Here is a 13,997-nt window from a genome sequence, read left to right as displayed (position 1 = left end):
CCGCGGCAGTAGAGGAGAGCAGCAGTCAGCTGAAAAAACTCCGACACAGAGAGAGGAGACGAGAGGACGAGGAAGCCTGTCTACAAACCAATCAATTATAAGTATCTGGAGACGCAGCTCACGTATGTGATGACGACAGGTCGTAGTTTTGTCACGTATAGATCTTTAGTGCGCTTGCATAACTGCAGTGTGAAACCAAAACTTACCGGATCAAATGTATACAATGTAACAAAAACATGAACCTTGGTCCGGACCTTGGTTCGGACTTTCATGTGTGAAAACGCCCTAAGGGCGTTTTCACACATACCTCATTTGGTCCTGACTTTCGGACTTTTCAGTTTGATCCGAACCAAAATTAGAGGTGTGAAACCTCCCCCGGACCACGGTCCGGATCAAAAGACCAAATTTTGGTCCGACCAAAAGAGGTGGTCTCGGTCCGGACCAAACTGAACCATGGTCCGGTTCGTTTACAGTGTGAAAGCATTTTTTGGATGGTTCAGACTTTCGGACCAAATACAAGAAGCTCTGGCAGGCTCTCCTTGTGTTATAAGACCGGGGAATAGCTCCTTTAAGGAATAGCTCGGTGCTGAGAGAGTGACGGTGACTACGCTCAGAGGAGACAGCTGTCGGCTATCAGAGCTGAGAATACATCAGCAGTTTATTTGTTAAGTGGTAGTAAATGTAGGCTACTGTGTAGGTTTCCGTTTGTCTCTGAATAAATTCTCCAGAAAGTTCCAGTGTCTTGCTTCTCAACATCACAACAAAACAAAAAGAGCTGCGGCAGTAAGGGAGAGCAGCAGTCAGTTGAAAAAACTCCGACACAGAGAGAGGATACGAGAGGACGGGGAAGCCTGTCTACAAACCAATCAATTATAAGTAGCTGGAGACGCAGCTCACGTAACTTACCGGATCAAATGTATACAATGTAACAAAAACATGAACCTTGGTCCGGACCTTGGTTCGGACTTTCATGTGTGAAAACGCTCTAAGAGTACCTGTGCAAATGGCAATCTATTCTATTCTACCCAACAACACCTCCAGATCCTAAACGTTTCTCAAGAGTTAGCTAGTTTTTTGGGGCCTATTAAAAAGTCTCCATAAAGAACAAGCTCTGCTGTATATACTGTATACATATCACACTTTAACTTTAAGTATAGCTACCTATTTACAGTATATTTGCATCAAAGTGCATTCACTTCGTTCAACTTGTGGGGCAAACGTCTGCTTCTTTATGTTACATCCTTCTGTTTTTTATTCTGCATGCTTCTGTCTGCCTCTTCTGTTTGCATTCGATCACTCAGTCACGTCCACAATGTCTGACGTCTCAGGATGTGTGTGTGTGTGTGTGTGTGGGTGTGTGGGTGTGTCAATTTTAAGCTGTACAGGCATGTACAGTATAGCTTTTGGGTATTTTTGTTACCTAAATGAGCGACCTGCAGAGTCAGATTCCTCCTGTGTAAGACATTAAGTTGGCTCACAAAATCTAGAATGCAGTTTCACTTTAGCCTGGTTGTAAATAAGAAACGGACTCTCCCCACTTGAACTTGTGTTTGGCAGTTTGACTCTTTATCTGTGATCAGCTGCTGTGACGCGGCAGGATTTCCTGTTTCCTCTCTTAGTTTACTGGTTGTGTTGCTCTTGCATGACTCATTTCTTTTTTTCTACACATTCAAGCAGCGGGAGCGATTGTTGCGTTCGACTGTTGTCGTGTTTTAGTGGAAGTTCTGCAGAAAGGCGGATGTTGCGGCCGTCCAGCTGTTTTCAGAAACACTTGGTCATGGCTGTATCTCTGTGGGTTGAGCTCGGGGTTAGAGGTTCAAATCCTGCTGATACTTGCAACGCATGTTTATTCTATGTTGCATTACGTATGTTACATTATATCATGTAACGTTTTTGTTATGTTGTTTTGCGTTTTGTCATTGTTATGTGAGATAATGACAACACTGATTGTATATCGCTATACATAAAAAAAGAAATGTGAACACCTGGCTAGGGCTGCAACTAACCATTGATTTTCATTTTTGATTCATCTGTGGATTATTTCCTCGATTAATGGATTGTTTGGTTTATAAATTGTCAGAAAAGGGTGAAACATGTAGATCAGTGTTTCCCAAAAAGCCCAAGATAACGTTCTCAAATGTCTTTGATTTGTTTGGGGATTAATTTAATAGTTGGCAAGTAATCAAATTATCTTTGTAGCTTTACACTTGGCTTGTTTATAAATTGTAAAAAAGATATTGATTTGATTTTTTTCTTTGATGCAGGGGCAGTTTTGGGGGGGGGGGGGGCAAGGGTGGCCAGTGCCCTCGTAATATTAAGCCTCGGCCCCCCTCTGGCCCCCCTAACTGTGGCAAATATGTTCATACATTTTTAACCCCACCTTTTGATATTATTCATGTGTAGTGATAAATAAAATGTAGGTTAACACTGAATGAGTAATCTTGTGTGTATCGTTAGTCGTTTGTAGAACCAAACCTATGGAGGGTGGTGGTATGTGGCACTTAACGCTTAACCCTTATGTTGTCTTCAAGTCAAATTTGACCTTTTCTTTTATATCAGAAATATGGGTTTCTTTTAACCAAAAATAGCATGGATGTATGGATGGATCTTTGCAGGTAAAATGAATGATTACTTTCATTAAATGTTAGGTGTTTTTTATGTTTTTTTTGTATAGCATTTGAAAAAAAAAATTTGAAATGGTTTCAAAACAGTATCCTGACTAAACTACAGTGTGATTCACTCAACATCCTCTGATCACAACTATTAGGCAAAATTGTATCATTTATTATCATAAAAATGTTTTTCTACCTGTATCCCACTCAGAAGTAGTGTGAACACTCAAATCTTGCCCAGATCAGATTTTTTCAAATCAGATTTAGACCACTTCTATATGTGGTCCTGAATCAGAACCAGGTCAGATTTTTTCTCAATGCGGCCGCAGTGTGAACAACCAAGGCGGATTTGATGCAACTTTTACATCAATCTACATCGACATTTGTCACAATTATGCTCTGGCGGGAGTTAGCCCTAGACACAGACAGTAAAATTAAAAACTTGACAAGGCCTACAACATGGAGAACAGTGATGGAGAAAGTCAATGGAGGGAGAGTGAGGTTACCTAAGGTTACCTAACCCAAACACAGACCTCTGTAGTGAATTTGCAGCCATAACCCCGCAAAAGGCCAAACTATCCAATTTGGCTCTCTTTCTCTTCATTCTTCTCCTCCTCAGCACCTGCTCATTAATGTTACAGCTGCCATTACACAAACACTTTGAAATAAAAGCAAAAATGCTGACTTCTATAACCTCCCTAACTTTAGTGCAACAACGTGCTGCTTCTGATGTCATTGTTATTGTTCTGTTGCGCATGCGGATCAGTTCGAAACCGCAAACAGTTCACACTGGAATCTGATATAGGCCACATTTTGAAAGGTAATGTGACAGCCAAACAATAAAATCTGATCTGAGCAAAACATCCGAATTAAGCATGAAGGTGTGAACGTAGCCTCTGTCAGTAGTGTGTGTTTCTGATGTGTGTCTTGTTTTGCAGCTGCTGCGGCCAGAGGAGGTGGAGATGTTGGTGTGCGGGAGTCCAGAGCTCGACATGAGCGCTCTGCAGAAAGCCGCTCAGTATGAAGGATACAGCAAGACCGAAACCACTGTCCGGTAAGAGGCCTGCACTTCCTGTTTACTGACACCACACATACAAATCACCTCCCATTTCCTTTTAATACACTCCCATACACACATTGAATACACTGATCCCTGTGTGGAAGAAATTAAGTCGCTGTGTGCAGCTGTGTGTCTGATTATTATGAATAGAAAATATTATTTTAAACAAAGTATGCAAATCAACATGTTGGTGATGCTCAGCTCCCTTGTCTTGCATTGGTGCTTGGGACTGGAAAATATAATTGTGGCCCGTTTGCTCATGTGAAAGTCAGCGATGACTGACTAAAGGGTTTACAGTGTGTTTAGCCTGCAAATGTTTGTATGCAAGGCATTCATTTTGTAACAGGAAGTAACTCTCTCCCCCACACACACACACACACACACACACACACACACACACACACACACACACACACAGATGTCCTTCAGTCCAAGCCAATACTTGTCAGCCACAGATAATGTAACTCAGCACGGTGCTGACAGCTGCACTGCAGTTACACAACTTCAATACTGTGTGTGTGTGTGTGTGTGTGTGTGTGTGTGTGTCTGTCTGTCTGTCTGTCTGTCTGTCTGTCTGTCTGTCTGTCTGTTTCCTAGTCTATACTTTTAGAAACTCTTTCCATGCAAACTAGACCTGCAAAGATTAGTTATCAACTATTAAACTAATCGCCAACTATACTATCGTTTAATCAGTTTGAGTAATTGTTTAATGGGGGGAAAAAAGACAAAATTCTCTGATTCCAGCTTGTTAAATGTGAATATTTTCTAGTTTCTTCACTCCTCTGCAGGGGTGAATCTAGAATCAGACCTTTAGGGGGCTCAGGCCCTAATGAGAATGTGACATGGATACAGTGCCTTGCAAAAGTGTTTTTAGGGGGGCTGAGATGAAATTGAGCACCCCTAAAAAGGGTCTAAAATTTGCCAGTGCTCCTCTGTGACAGTAAACTGAGTATCTTTGAGTTGTGGACAAAATAAGACATTTGAGGACGTCATCTTGGGATTTGGGAAACCCCGATCTACATTTTTCACAATTTTCTGACATTTTAGAGACCAAACATCTAATCCATTCATCCAGAAAATAATCCACAGATTAATCAAAAGTGAGAATAATCGTTAGTTGCAGCCCTAATGCAAACATCCTGGTTGGGGAAAGGTTTTGTTGTTCTTGTTCAGACTACAATCTTCAAATTTAACGTTTTCAAGAAGCACATTTGTTTGGCGATGTGCACTGTGCACTAGGGTTGGGCATCATTTGACTTTCAACAATTTTGATTCCAATTCCGATTCTTCCTTTTGATTCCGGTTCTTATTGATTCTTGATTCCGATTCTTTGAGTAGTTGAGTTGAAACGGGTCACATGCTTATTTCACAAATAAGAGGAACGTTTTATTTTGATTCAATGGTGGTTTGCAGTTTTACTGGGCGTAAAACAAAGCCACACTAGAGCGCTGCTTACTGTGCTCCATGGCTGCAACACAACAAGTGTTTGGCCGCTACAGAAACCAAAACTTGCGCATGTTAAATTGGGAAGCGATGATCGGATTTGAAACCAAATCCTCCAAACGATTCCGATGGAATCGTAATTTTTGAACCGATTCCGAGTAGGAATCGGTTCTCAGTGCCCAATCCTACTGTGCACAGTCACTCCCTGGAGCTCTCATCCTGGTCACACTGAGGCCTCTTTTGCAGCAAATGCGATGCATATTCAGTAAATGTGTGTGTTTATGTGTTGCACCAGGTGTTTCTGGGACGTGGTGTTGGCCTTCCCTCTGGAGCTACAGAAGAAGCTGCTCCACTTCGCCACAGGAAGTGACCGCGTTCCCGTCGGAGGAATGGCCGACCTCAACTTCAAAATCTCCAAGATCGACGTTCCAACTGACTGGTAGGTTCTAGAAAAAACTGACAGATCGACTTTGTACATTAAACATAGTACATGTACATAGAAAGACCTGCTTGTCGGGGCGACCTCTAGCTCACCCAGTAGAGCGTGCGCCCCATGTAGGCTGAGTCCTTTGCAGAGGCCCGGGTTTGAGTCCGACCTGCAGCCCTTTGGTGCGTGCCATCCACCATCTCTCTCCCACCTTTCCTGTCTATCCACTGTCACTAATCAAATAAAGGGAAAAGCCCCCAAAAATAATAGACTTGCTTCTTTTGGCTACACTGAACCACCACAACAAGACATAGAAGCTTGTCTTACACATAACTATTAATTTGAATAATGAGTGGTTTTATTTCGAACAACATACAAAAAAAATGAACAAAAAACTTAAAATACAAGACAGAAAGTATTTCACCTTAACCCTCCTCTCGTCTTTGGGTCAAATTTGACCCGTTTTAAAAGTTTCTTTAGCAGAAATTTGGGTTTCTTTAAACCAAATTTCCCCAAAAGTAACTTGGATGGTTCCATGAAACGATCGTTGACTTTTGGGCATTTTATTTAAATTTATAGCATTATTCTGACAACATCCTCTGATCTTAATCTTAGTCAAAATAATTCATACTTTCTGCTTTAACTCAAAAATTAGATATCATTTCATGAAGGCTAAATGAGGTCTATTGACTATAAATTTTAAAAATAGTGGTAATAAGTTGTTGTTAGTGTATACTGGTGGCAGTTGAACGTTGAAAAATGCTGCAACAAAGAGACAGAAAAAAGTTAAAAAAAATTTTGACAAAATAAGTGACAAAAGATCCAAAAATCAAAAATCCAATTTGACCCAGACGGACAACACAAGGGTTGACAAAAAGCAAGAATAAACACTGACTGACTATTACTGACTGTAATCAAAGTCTGCAGGAGATAACACGCTGACTTTAACGGCTAAGACCCTGAATCTGGGTCAGCGAATGGACACACACACAGACACGTTTGTATGCCCTTGTGAGGACCCACGTTGACATAATGCGTTCCCAAGCCCCTAAGCTTCACAATCGTGTGATTTTGAACGGGGTTTTTGACACTGTCCTCCCCTGAAAAACGCTCCCAAAGTAGTTATGATGGGAGAAAAGTGACCAAGAATAAGAGTGCCAAGTTCCTCGTAAGGAGGCAGATTGGGGTGGTGGAAACACAGGATTTTTACCCAGGAGACTGGGGTTCATGTCCCGTGTGAAAATAAAAGTACACGGAGAACAAACGGAGCCATGTCACATTCAGCGTCACGTGCGTAACCTTCAGGAAGTGAATAAAGGAATAAAAAAACATCTTTTGGAAATTGATCTTAATGCCTTAATTAAAAGGAAAATCCAACCTTTAAGGACACCAGTTTTCTTTGTGAATGAATAATGTATCGTAAATAAATAAATGTTCTTCCTTAAAATACAGGGGGCATAAGTAAGTACACCCCTATGTTAAATTGCCATAGAGGCAGGCAGATGTTTATTTTTAAAGGCCAGTTATTTCATGGATCCAGGATACTATGCATCCTCATAAAGTTCCCTTGGCCTTTGGAATTAAAATAGCCCCACATCATCACATCCCCTTCACTATATCTAGAGATTGGCATGGGGTACTTTCCATAAAATCATCTCTCAATGCAAATCAAACCAGCTATTAGACTAACTGAAATCAAACCATGCCAATCTCTAGGTATGGTGAAGGGTATGTGATGATGTGGGGCTATTTTTTATTCCTCTTTCTAGTCAACTCTAGCATGGGTGTATTCACTTATGCTTAGCACTGTATATCGTCTTATGGTTTGGAGGACTTGTTGGGTTTTTTATTAGACGTGGTTAACACAAATTTTCACAGCTAAATGTTTGAAGACATATCAAAATTATGATTTGCTCCCCCCTCCTCTCTCTCTCTCTTTATGTCTCTGCAGGTTGCCGATCTCTCACACCTGTTTTAATCAGATCTGTCTCCCTATGTATCGCACCAGGAAGGAGCTCAAACACAAACTCACCATCGCCATCTCCAACGCTGAGGGCTTCGGCCTGGAGTGACCAGCCTGCACACACACACACACACACACGCACACACACACACACACAGTCTCTCTCTGTCACGACTGCCACAGCGCACATTATGTGGTCGTGGATCAGACTGTGGAGGAAACAAGTTTTTCAATAAGTGCTTTCCAATTTGTCGATGTAGAACTTTTTAAATTTGCAGCAGCTACAGAGGAATATTTTTTCACTCTATTACAAGACAACCCTGGTGAAGACCATTATATTTTGGATGTCACTTAATAGAAGTTAACTTATCGTGTCATCCTTCGAGAAACTTTACTGCTCAAATTAATTTCATAAATGAAGTTTTTTAAATATTTCTGGTCCCATACCATTGAAATCATACCAACCAATATTCTCAGAAACCTTGTATCACCAAAAACGTAAACGTATAATAGGTTGCTGCTTTGCTCAGGTAATTATTATTGTCAATATGACTATTTATTAACCAGATTGCCAGGTATTCGCCATGGATGTACTAAAGACGTAAATACAGCGTTCATGGCAGAGCCCTGTTCATTCCTATGAGAGTTGTTCAGTGGCGCTTTCGCCAAAAAAAGTTTCTAAGCTTCCGGGTTAACCTACATGATATGTGGCCCGCTGAATATGGGCCCAGAGACTTTACATTAATGTTTTTACAGCGCTCGGCTCGAGGGAAGTTTTTCAAATATGAAAGTCCATGGATTCAAAATTCACAATAGAAAGAATCCTGACCGACGTTGTTTGTAGTTCAAGGTATCTTGGCAGCAGTTTTACAGACGTCTCTTTTACAATAGCGGCCTTTTTGGGCCACAGGGGGATTTTTCGTTGCAATACCATGAGTGGCCACTGATCAAAATTGGTGGAAGGGCTGTTACTGGGTGGCTGGTATTCGCCCATCATTGACATTAACTTTTGGACATGCTGTTCAATGAGCCTCTATTTAATGGTCGAGAATAAACTGAGAGCATGTCTGCATTAAGCCGGTTAAATTGAGTTGAACCGAAAAATAGGCTTCATTTAAAATTTCAAATCCTCAAATTACATGGATTCAATAATCACACAATATTACATCCTTGTGTGTTAGGTACAGAAAAAATAGAGAGGGGAAGTATGATGATAATATTAAAAAAATAAGATAAAAGACAGAACGGTGTCAGTAAAAATACGTGAATATATTTCTGGAGGTCACTGAAGAATGGAGATGTATGGTTTTAATATTGTGTTCATTTTGACTTCACTGCTTTGGTGACGTTTGAAATCTATTTTCATGAAGTCATAGGCGTGTTTTGTATCATTTAGCTTTGTTTGCAGCACACTGTCAGGATGTAAAGCTTCGCTGTGTGAAGGATGCTATCATGTGTCATGAGATTTAGATTTAGTCTTGTGAAGTTTTGTTTTTGTTGTTTTTTGACATTGCTGCCTGTTTCGATGAACAAAAAGGCTGCAGCAGAATTTCTGTTTATTTTGTTTGAAATGTTGTAATATCACAGTACAGTTGAACCAGAGCTGTTGATTGACAGTTCAGTGTTTTTTTGTTTGTTCTGTTTGAGTGTCGTACAGAATATGAAGCAGGAAGCCACCTGCTTCTGGATGTCCTGTTCTGTTGTTAACATATAGGTGAATAGTCAGACTAGTTATTTGGGTATTGAGATGTTGCCAACAAGTCCTCCAAACCATACTACAATATAGAGACTGAGTGTATTTAAATCCCGCCCCCAACGGAGGGGAAAAGAACTTGCTGCTCTCCATTGACTTGTGTTGCGTGGCGCTATCCTCCCCGTCACTTTCGTCTGCTAGCAAACAACAGAATAATGCTTAAAAGCTGCTGTGCGGTGATATTCACTACCAACAATGTAAAGAACCCATTACTTAAGTTTTTATAAGCTGTCGAACCTAAAAACTGAGCTTTTATGAAGACAGAGAGTCAATCAGCAGAGAGAATGGAGAGACCGTGGGATCCTGATGCTAAGCTAACGTTATGTCCGACGTTACGTGTGTTAGCCCAACTTAAAGCTACATTGTGTAAGAATTTCTCCCATCTAGCGGTGAAATTGTTATGACAACCAACTGAATATTACTTTCTAGCCCTTCCCATTCCGAGTGCATTTTAACTCCTACGGTGGCCGAACCCGAAATTGGCTCTTAGTCTCTCCATCGTTTACACGTAGCTGTTATTAACTTTGGTCTTGTTGCTTTGCCTTGTCACGTTGTTGTTTTAATTCTTTTTTTTTCGCTTCCTTGGGGACTCCGTTACATATCCTCGAGAGTAGGTGTGATCCTCCATCTTCAACAGGCTTTCAAATCTGCCGGCAGTCGCGAGAAATCTCCCAGCTGGCATTTGTCACGGTGCCACTGAGTGTAAAAGCACGAAAGGCGGAGGTATGTCCCTCTTTGGCTAATGTATTTTAAAGATGGAGGCGCAACATGGCTGCCGCAATTCGAGCAACTCGCTCATATGTATTCTGAATGATTTTAAATGGCAGATTCTACGCGTACGAGAATACTTTGATTAGTTGGTGGAAGTAATTACACATGAATGAGCACATATTTGTGAAAGAACAAAGGGGTTTTTGCTAAGAATCAACTCAAAAAATTACACAATGTAGGTTTAAAGACTAAAGGCTAAAACTGACATTTGGATATTCAACTTGGTAACAAAATGCTTGCTGCAAACGAAATGTCGGACATAATGTTAGCTTAGTGTCAGGATCCCACATTCTCTCTGCTGATTCCTCACGTCTGTATCCACTTTTGTCTTCATAAAAGCTCAGCATTTTGGGTCAGCAGCTTATAAAAGCTTAAGTGCTTTACATTGTTGGTAGTGAATATCACCACACAGCAGCTTTTAGGCATTTTTCTGTTGTTTGCAGACACAATTGACGAGGAGGACACCTTTACGCAATACAAGTCAATGGAGAGATGGGTGTGGCTTTCAGAGTATGACGCAATGCGTCTCTATAGGTCATTTCTTTCTACCCTCTAATTAGGGCTCCACAATTAATCGCAATTTTGTCGAAATCGCAATATGGACTAGTGCAATATCCAAATCGCAGGGGGGAGCAATATTTGCTAAAGGCAAAATATTTGTCAAACAATTCTGAATGAAGTATTGTGGTGCTGCAGAGACGTCCCAGCCTACAAGTCGTATCCTACAGACTAAAGACATTTTTTTTGTTTGGTACGGATCCTGATTCTAATAACTTCTTTTCATTTTTTAATGAAAATGAGAATAATGATACCGAAATGATCGTTCCCTCCAATATTGTGAATCATATCCCAATTGCAATATCAGTGAAAATAATCACAATTGTCTCTGGTAAACGCTGCCTTTGTCAAGGTTGAAAGGAGTAACAAAGTTTGCCGTCTGTACAGTCTATGGTTGGGACAGCACCCTCCGTGTTGTTGTATTATGATCCACATAAGTAAACAACACAGCGTGATTGGTTGATGTCTTCATTCGCGGTGCATAAGCTCAGAACAATCAACCTTGTATTGAAAAAAATTACGTTGGGTTATTGCCGTGTAATATTTGCGTTCTAAGTGAAAGTAGTCATGACTAAAGCAACAGTTCAAAAATATATTGACGTGCAAATTATTTACACGTGAAAAACATCCCCAGTGTGTAAAGGCCTTAATACTTTTTCACTTTACTTCCAGCTTTGCTCCTGTCAAGACGCCGCTATTATAAACGTAAATGTAAGTCATAATTGCTGCTTGAACAAACAACCTATGTGGGATTTTTTTGGGGAAGACAGTCTGGATGTTTCAGTGATTGTGGCTCGCTCTGCTTCTGGCAGTGTTGTGGTCAAGACTACCTAAACCGAGACCAAGTCATCACCCCAGACCAAAAGTGTACCTTTGTGGGGTTGAGACCAAGCCAAGACCAAGACCAAGGCAGGGCGAGTCCGAGACAAGACCAAGACTTTTAGGGGTTGAGACCAGTGCGAGTGCGAGTCCCACACTGCATGACACGATAAATGTAGAAAAATGCTAACCATAGGCACTCCTCAAACTGGTCTGAAAGATCCACATTCCCATAAAAAAACACTCACAAAAAATGTAATTAGTGTATCATGAGAAATGCCTCGGTAAAAGAATCAAAAGGCACTTGTGGTCTTGACCGATCTTGCAATAAAATCCTGAGTCCTCTTTACCTGAGACCGAATCGAGACCGAGTAAAAATGCGATCGATTCTGAGACGAGACCCAAACCTTCAAAAAGTGGTGGGGTAGCTTTATGTAACTTTGTTGTCTCTCCTGGTTAGGGTTATAAGTCCTAAAGACCAACTGGCAACAAACCCATAGGTTTACCAAGCAACAGTCAATCAGCTCTGATCTGGGTCACTCACTGAGCGTCTATAGGGTCTGAAAAAGCACCTTATACAACAATGGACCCTTTGTATCAGTTAACAGCAACAGCAGGAGCCAGAAGAAGCTCCTCTCCAAGCATCTGTTTGAGACTGACTCCACATTCACATCACGAGACTTATCGTAAAAAGAAACTGCTGACTGGGAAAAACGTCAGCATCCATGTGCTGAATACAAAAAGGACACATTGTATGACTTTGAAATGGGAGATGACGTAGGAGGAACTCATGCTTGGACACATGGGATAACGTGATGTCAGAAAAGTAGTTTTTGTGAGATGTGTGTTGTTTGTAAATGGGACCAAACTGTGTCAGGTTATACAGTGGGATGGCAGAATGAAAATAGTTCAAACTGATACTAAGGATTTGTTGAGATGTAATTATTTTCACTTGTCAGATGTTTGAAAAGTAGTGAAAGGTAATGTATTTTTGATGTTTTTTTGGTATTATTATTTAACAATTATAAACCTTCACGTTCATCAGTATCTGTTTAATGTTGTGTACACTTGTGTTGGGTTTTAACCTGAGTTGCAACAGTTTGTAATGCCTCTCTGTCCTTAGTTACCGTTACGTACTGTGCTTCTCTGCTGCCTAAGTCTTATATAATGTGCTGTATGTACTGCTAACTGTATCTACAGTAAAAGCTGACGAGGGGTCCTCACTCTCTGCAAAAAAAGATTTGCTGTACTGTGCTTGTTTTTGTTAGAGACAACTCACATCTTAATATTCACACTGGCAGCTGCACAGAGCGTTTCAGGAAGTACTCAGAACCTGCGTGAAGCTGGCCCCCCATGTCATCCAAAAATTATTAAAAACACTGCTATTCGTTTGTGCTACGTTTGTGCCGGTTTGTGCCGTAAAAGTTATCGTTTGTGCTGTTAAGGGTTAAGTTAAGTAGTGCTGTCAAACGATTAAAATATTTAATCACGATTAATCGCATTAATGTTATAGTTAATTCGCAATTAATTACAATTAATCGCACATTTTTATCTATTCTAAATGTCCCTAGATTTCTTTTTGTCCCATTATTTTTTTTTAGAGAATTGGCATCAGCTGTGTGCTTAGCCATCAAGTGGTATTTCAGACTGGACGTGCTCAGTTCACAACGAGAAAACACACAGATCACTTTGGTTTTGTCAATCCATTTGTCAACTTTTTATAAGTAAACTTTCCATTCAGAATCATATTGGCATCCATTTTAGCATCTTTCTTCACATGCTGTTGCAACAACAGCATGTGAAAAAAACTACAAAGTTTGCTAGGCCAAAAAGAACGTTAATCTCGCGATAAAAAAATTGACGCCGTTAAAATGGGTTTGCGTTAACGCCGTTAATAATGCGTTTAACTGACAGCACTAGTTTTAAGTAATTAAACTTTACATTTTCTGGCCAGTGACGTCACCCAGCCCCCCATTAAAAGGTGCAGCAGGTAAGACTTATAAAACTAACTTTCTGTCATATTGCTGAAACTGACCCTATGTTCCAGTAGAACTACATGAAGCAGGTCATTTAAAAATAAAATCCAGCTCCTCTGGCACCACCTACAGCCTGTAGTGTGATTTGCAAAAATCCACCGCTCCCTGTTCAGATGCACCAATCAGGGCCAGAGGGGATCTCTAACTGCGTGTCAATCACTGCTCATGCACACGCATTCATTCTCCCTTATGGGGGTAGGGGCTTAGGAGACCGTTTTGGGCTTTAGCAGAAAGGGGGGAGGGACTGAGAAGTTGTTGATGTTCAAATTTTTTGGCTAAGTCCTGGATCTTCCCAATCCTACCTACAGCACCTTTAATGTCCAAATCAACCCACAATGGTCTCAATCGTTTGTGCTACGTTTATGGTGATTTGTGCTGTTAAAAAAAACATTTGTGCTACTATGTTTTTTAAGTTATAACGCTTTAGATTACACGCGTGACATCACCCAGCCCAAACTACACAGAGAAAAACTACTGAAGACAAAGACGCTGAAAGACTATTCTTGTTTTTCCCACATCACAAACTTCAGTAAATGCATCTTTTAAAACCTGAAC

The 13,997-nt window shown here is 40.6% G+C and overlaps 1 protein-coding gene and 1 long non-coding RNA gene across 3 annotated transcripts in view; both read left to right on the top strand.

Moving 5' to 3' along the window:
- The window catches only part of hectd2 (HECT domain containing 2), an 82,860-nt gene extending 74,134 nt beyond the window's left edge, over positions 1 to 8,726 (top strand). For both annotated transcript variants that reach the window (XM_031308574.2, XM_035992132.1), the window contains exons 20-22: positions 3,551 to 3,666; positions 5,411 to 5,554; positions 7,494 to 8,726. In XM_031308574.2, coding sequence (XP_031164434.1) covers positions 3,551 to 3,666; positions 5,411 to 5,554; positions 7,494 to 7,614 — 381 coding nt within the window. In that variant the 3' untranslated portion in view covers positions 7,615 to 8,726. The remainder of the gene's footprint in view (positions 1 to 3,550; positions 3,667 to 5,410; positions 5,555 to 7,493) is intronic.
- Positions 8,727 to 10,229: 1,503 nt separating this feature from the next.
- On the top strand, positions 10,230 to 12,635 carry LOC118493256. Its single transcript, XR_004895259.1, has 2 exons — positions 10,230 to 12,000; positions 12,061 to 12,635. It is a non-coding gene; the product is annotated as an uncharacterized LOC118493256 (long non-coding RNA).
- The last annotated feature ends 1,362 nt before the right edge of the window (positions 12,636 to 13,997 follow it).

The sequence above is a fragment of the Sander lucioperca genome, chromosome 15 (genome assembly GCF_008315115.2).
Source record: "Sander lucioperca isolate FBNREF2018 chromosome 15, SLUC_FBN_1.2, whole genome shotgun sequence".
Lineage (NCBI taxonomy): Eukaryota > Metazoa > Chordata > Actinopteri > Perciformes > Percidae > Sander > Sander lucioperca.
The sequence above is the reverse complement of the archived record's forward strand: the minus strand, read 5'-3'. Positions and strand labels throughout refer to the sequence as shown.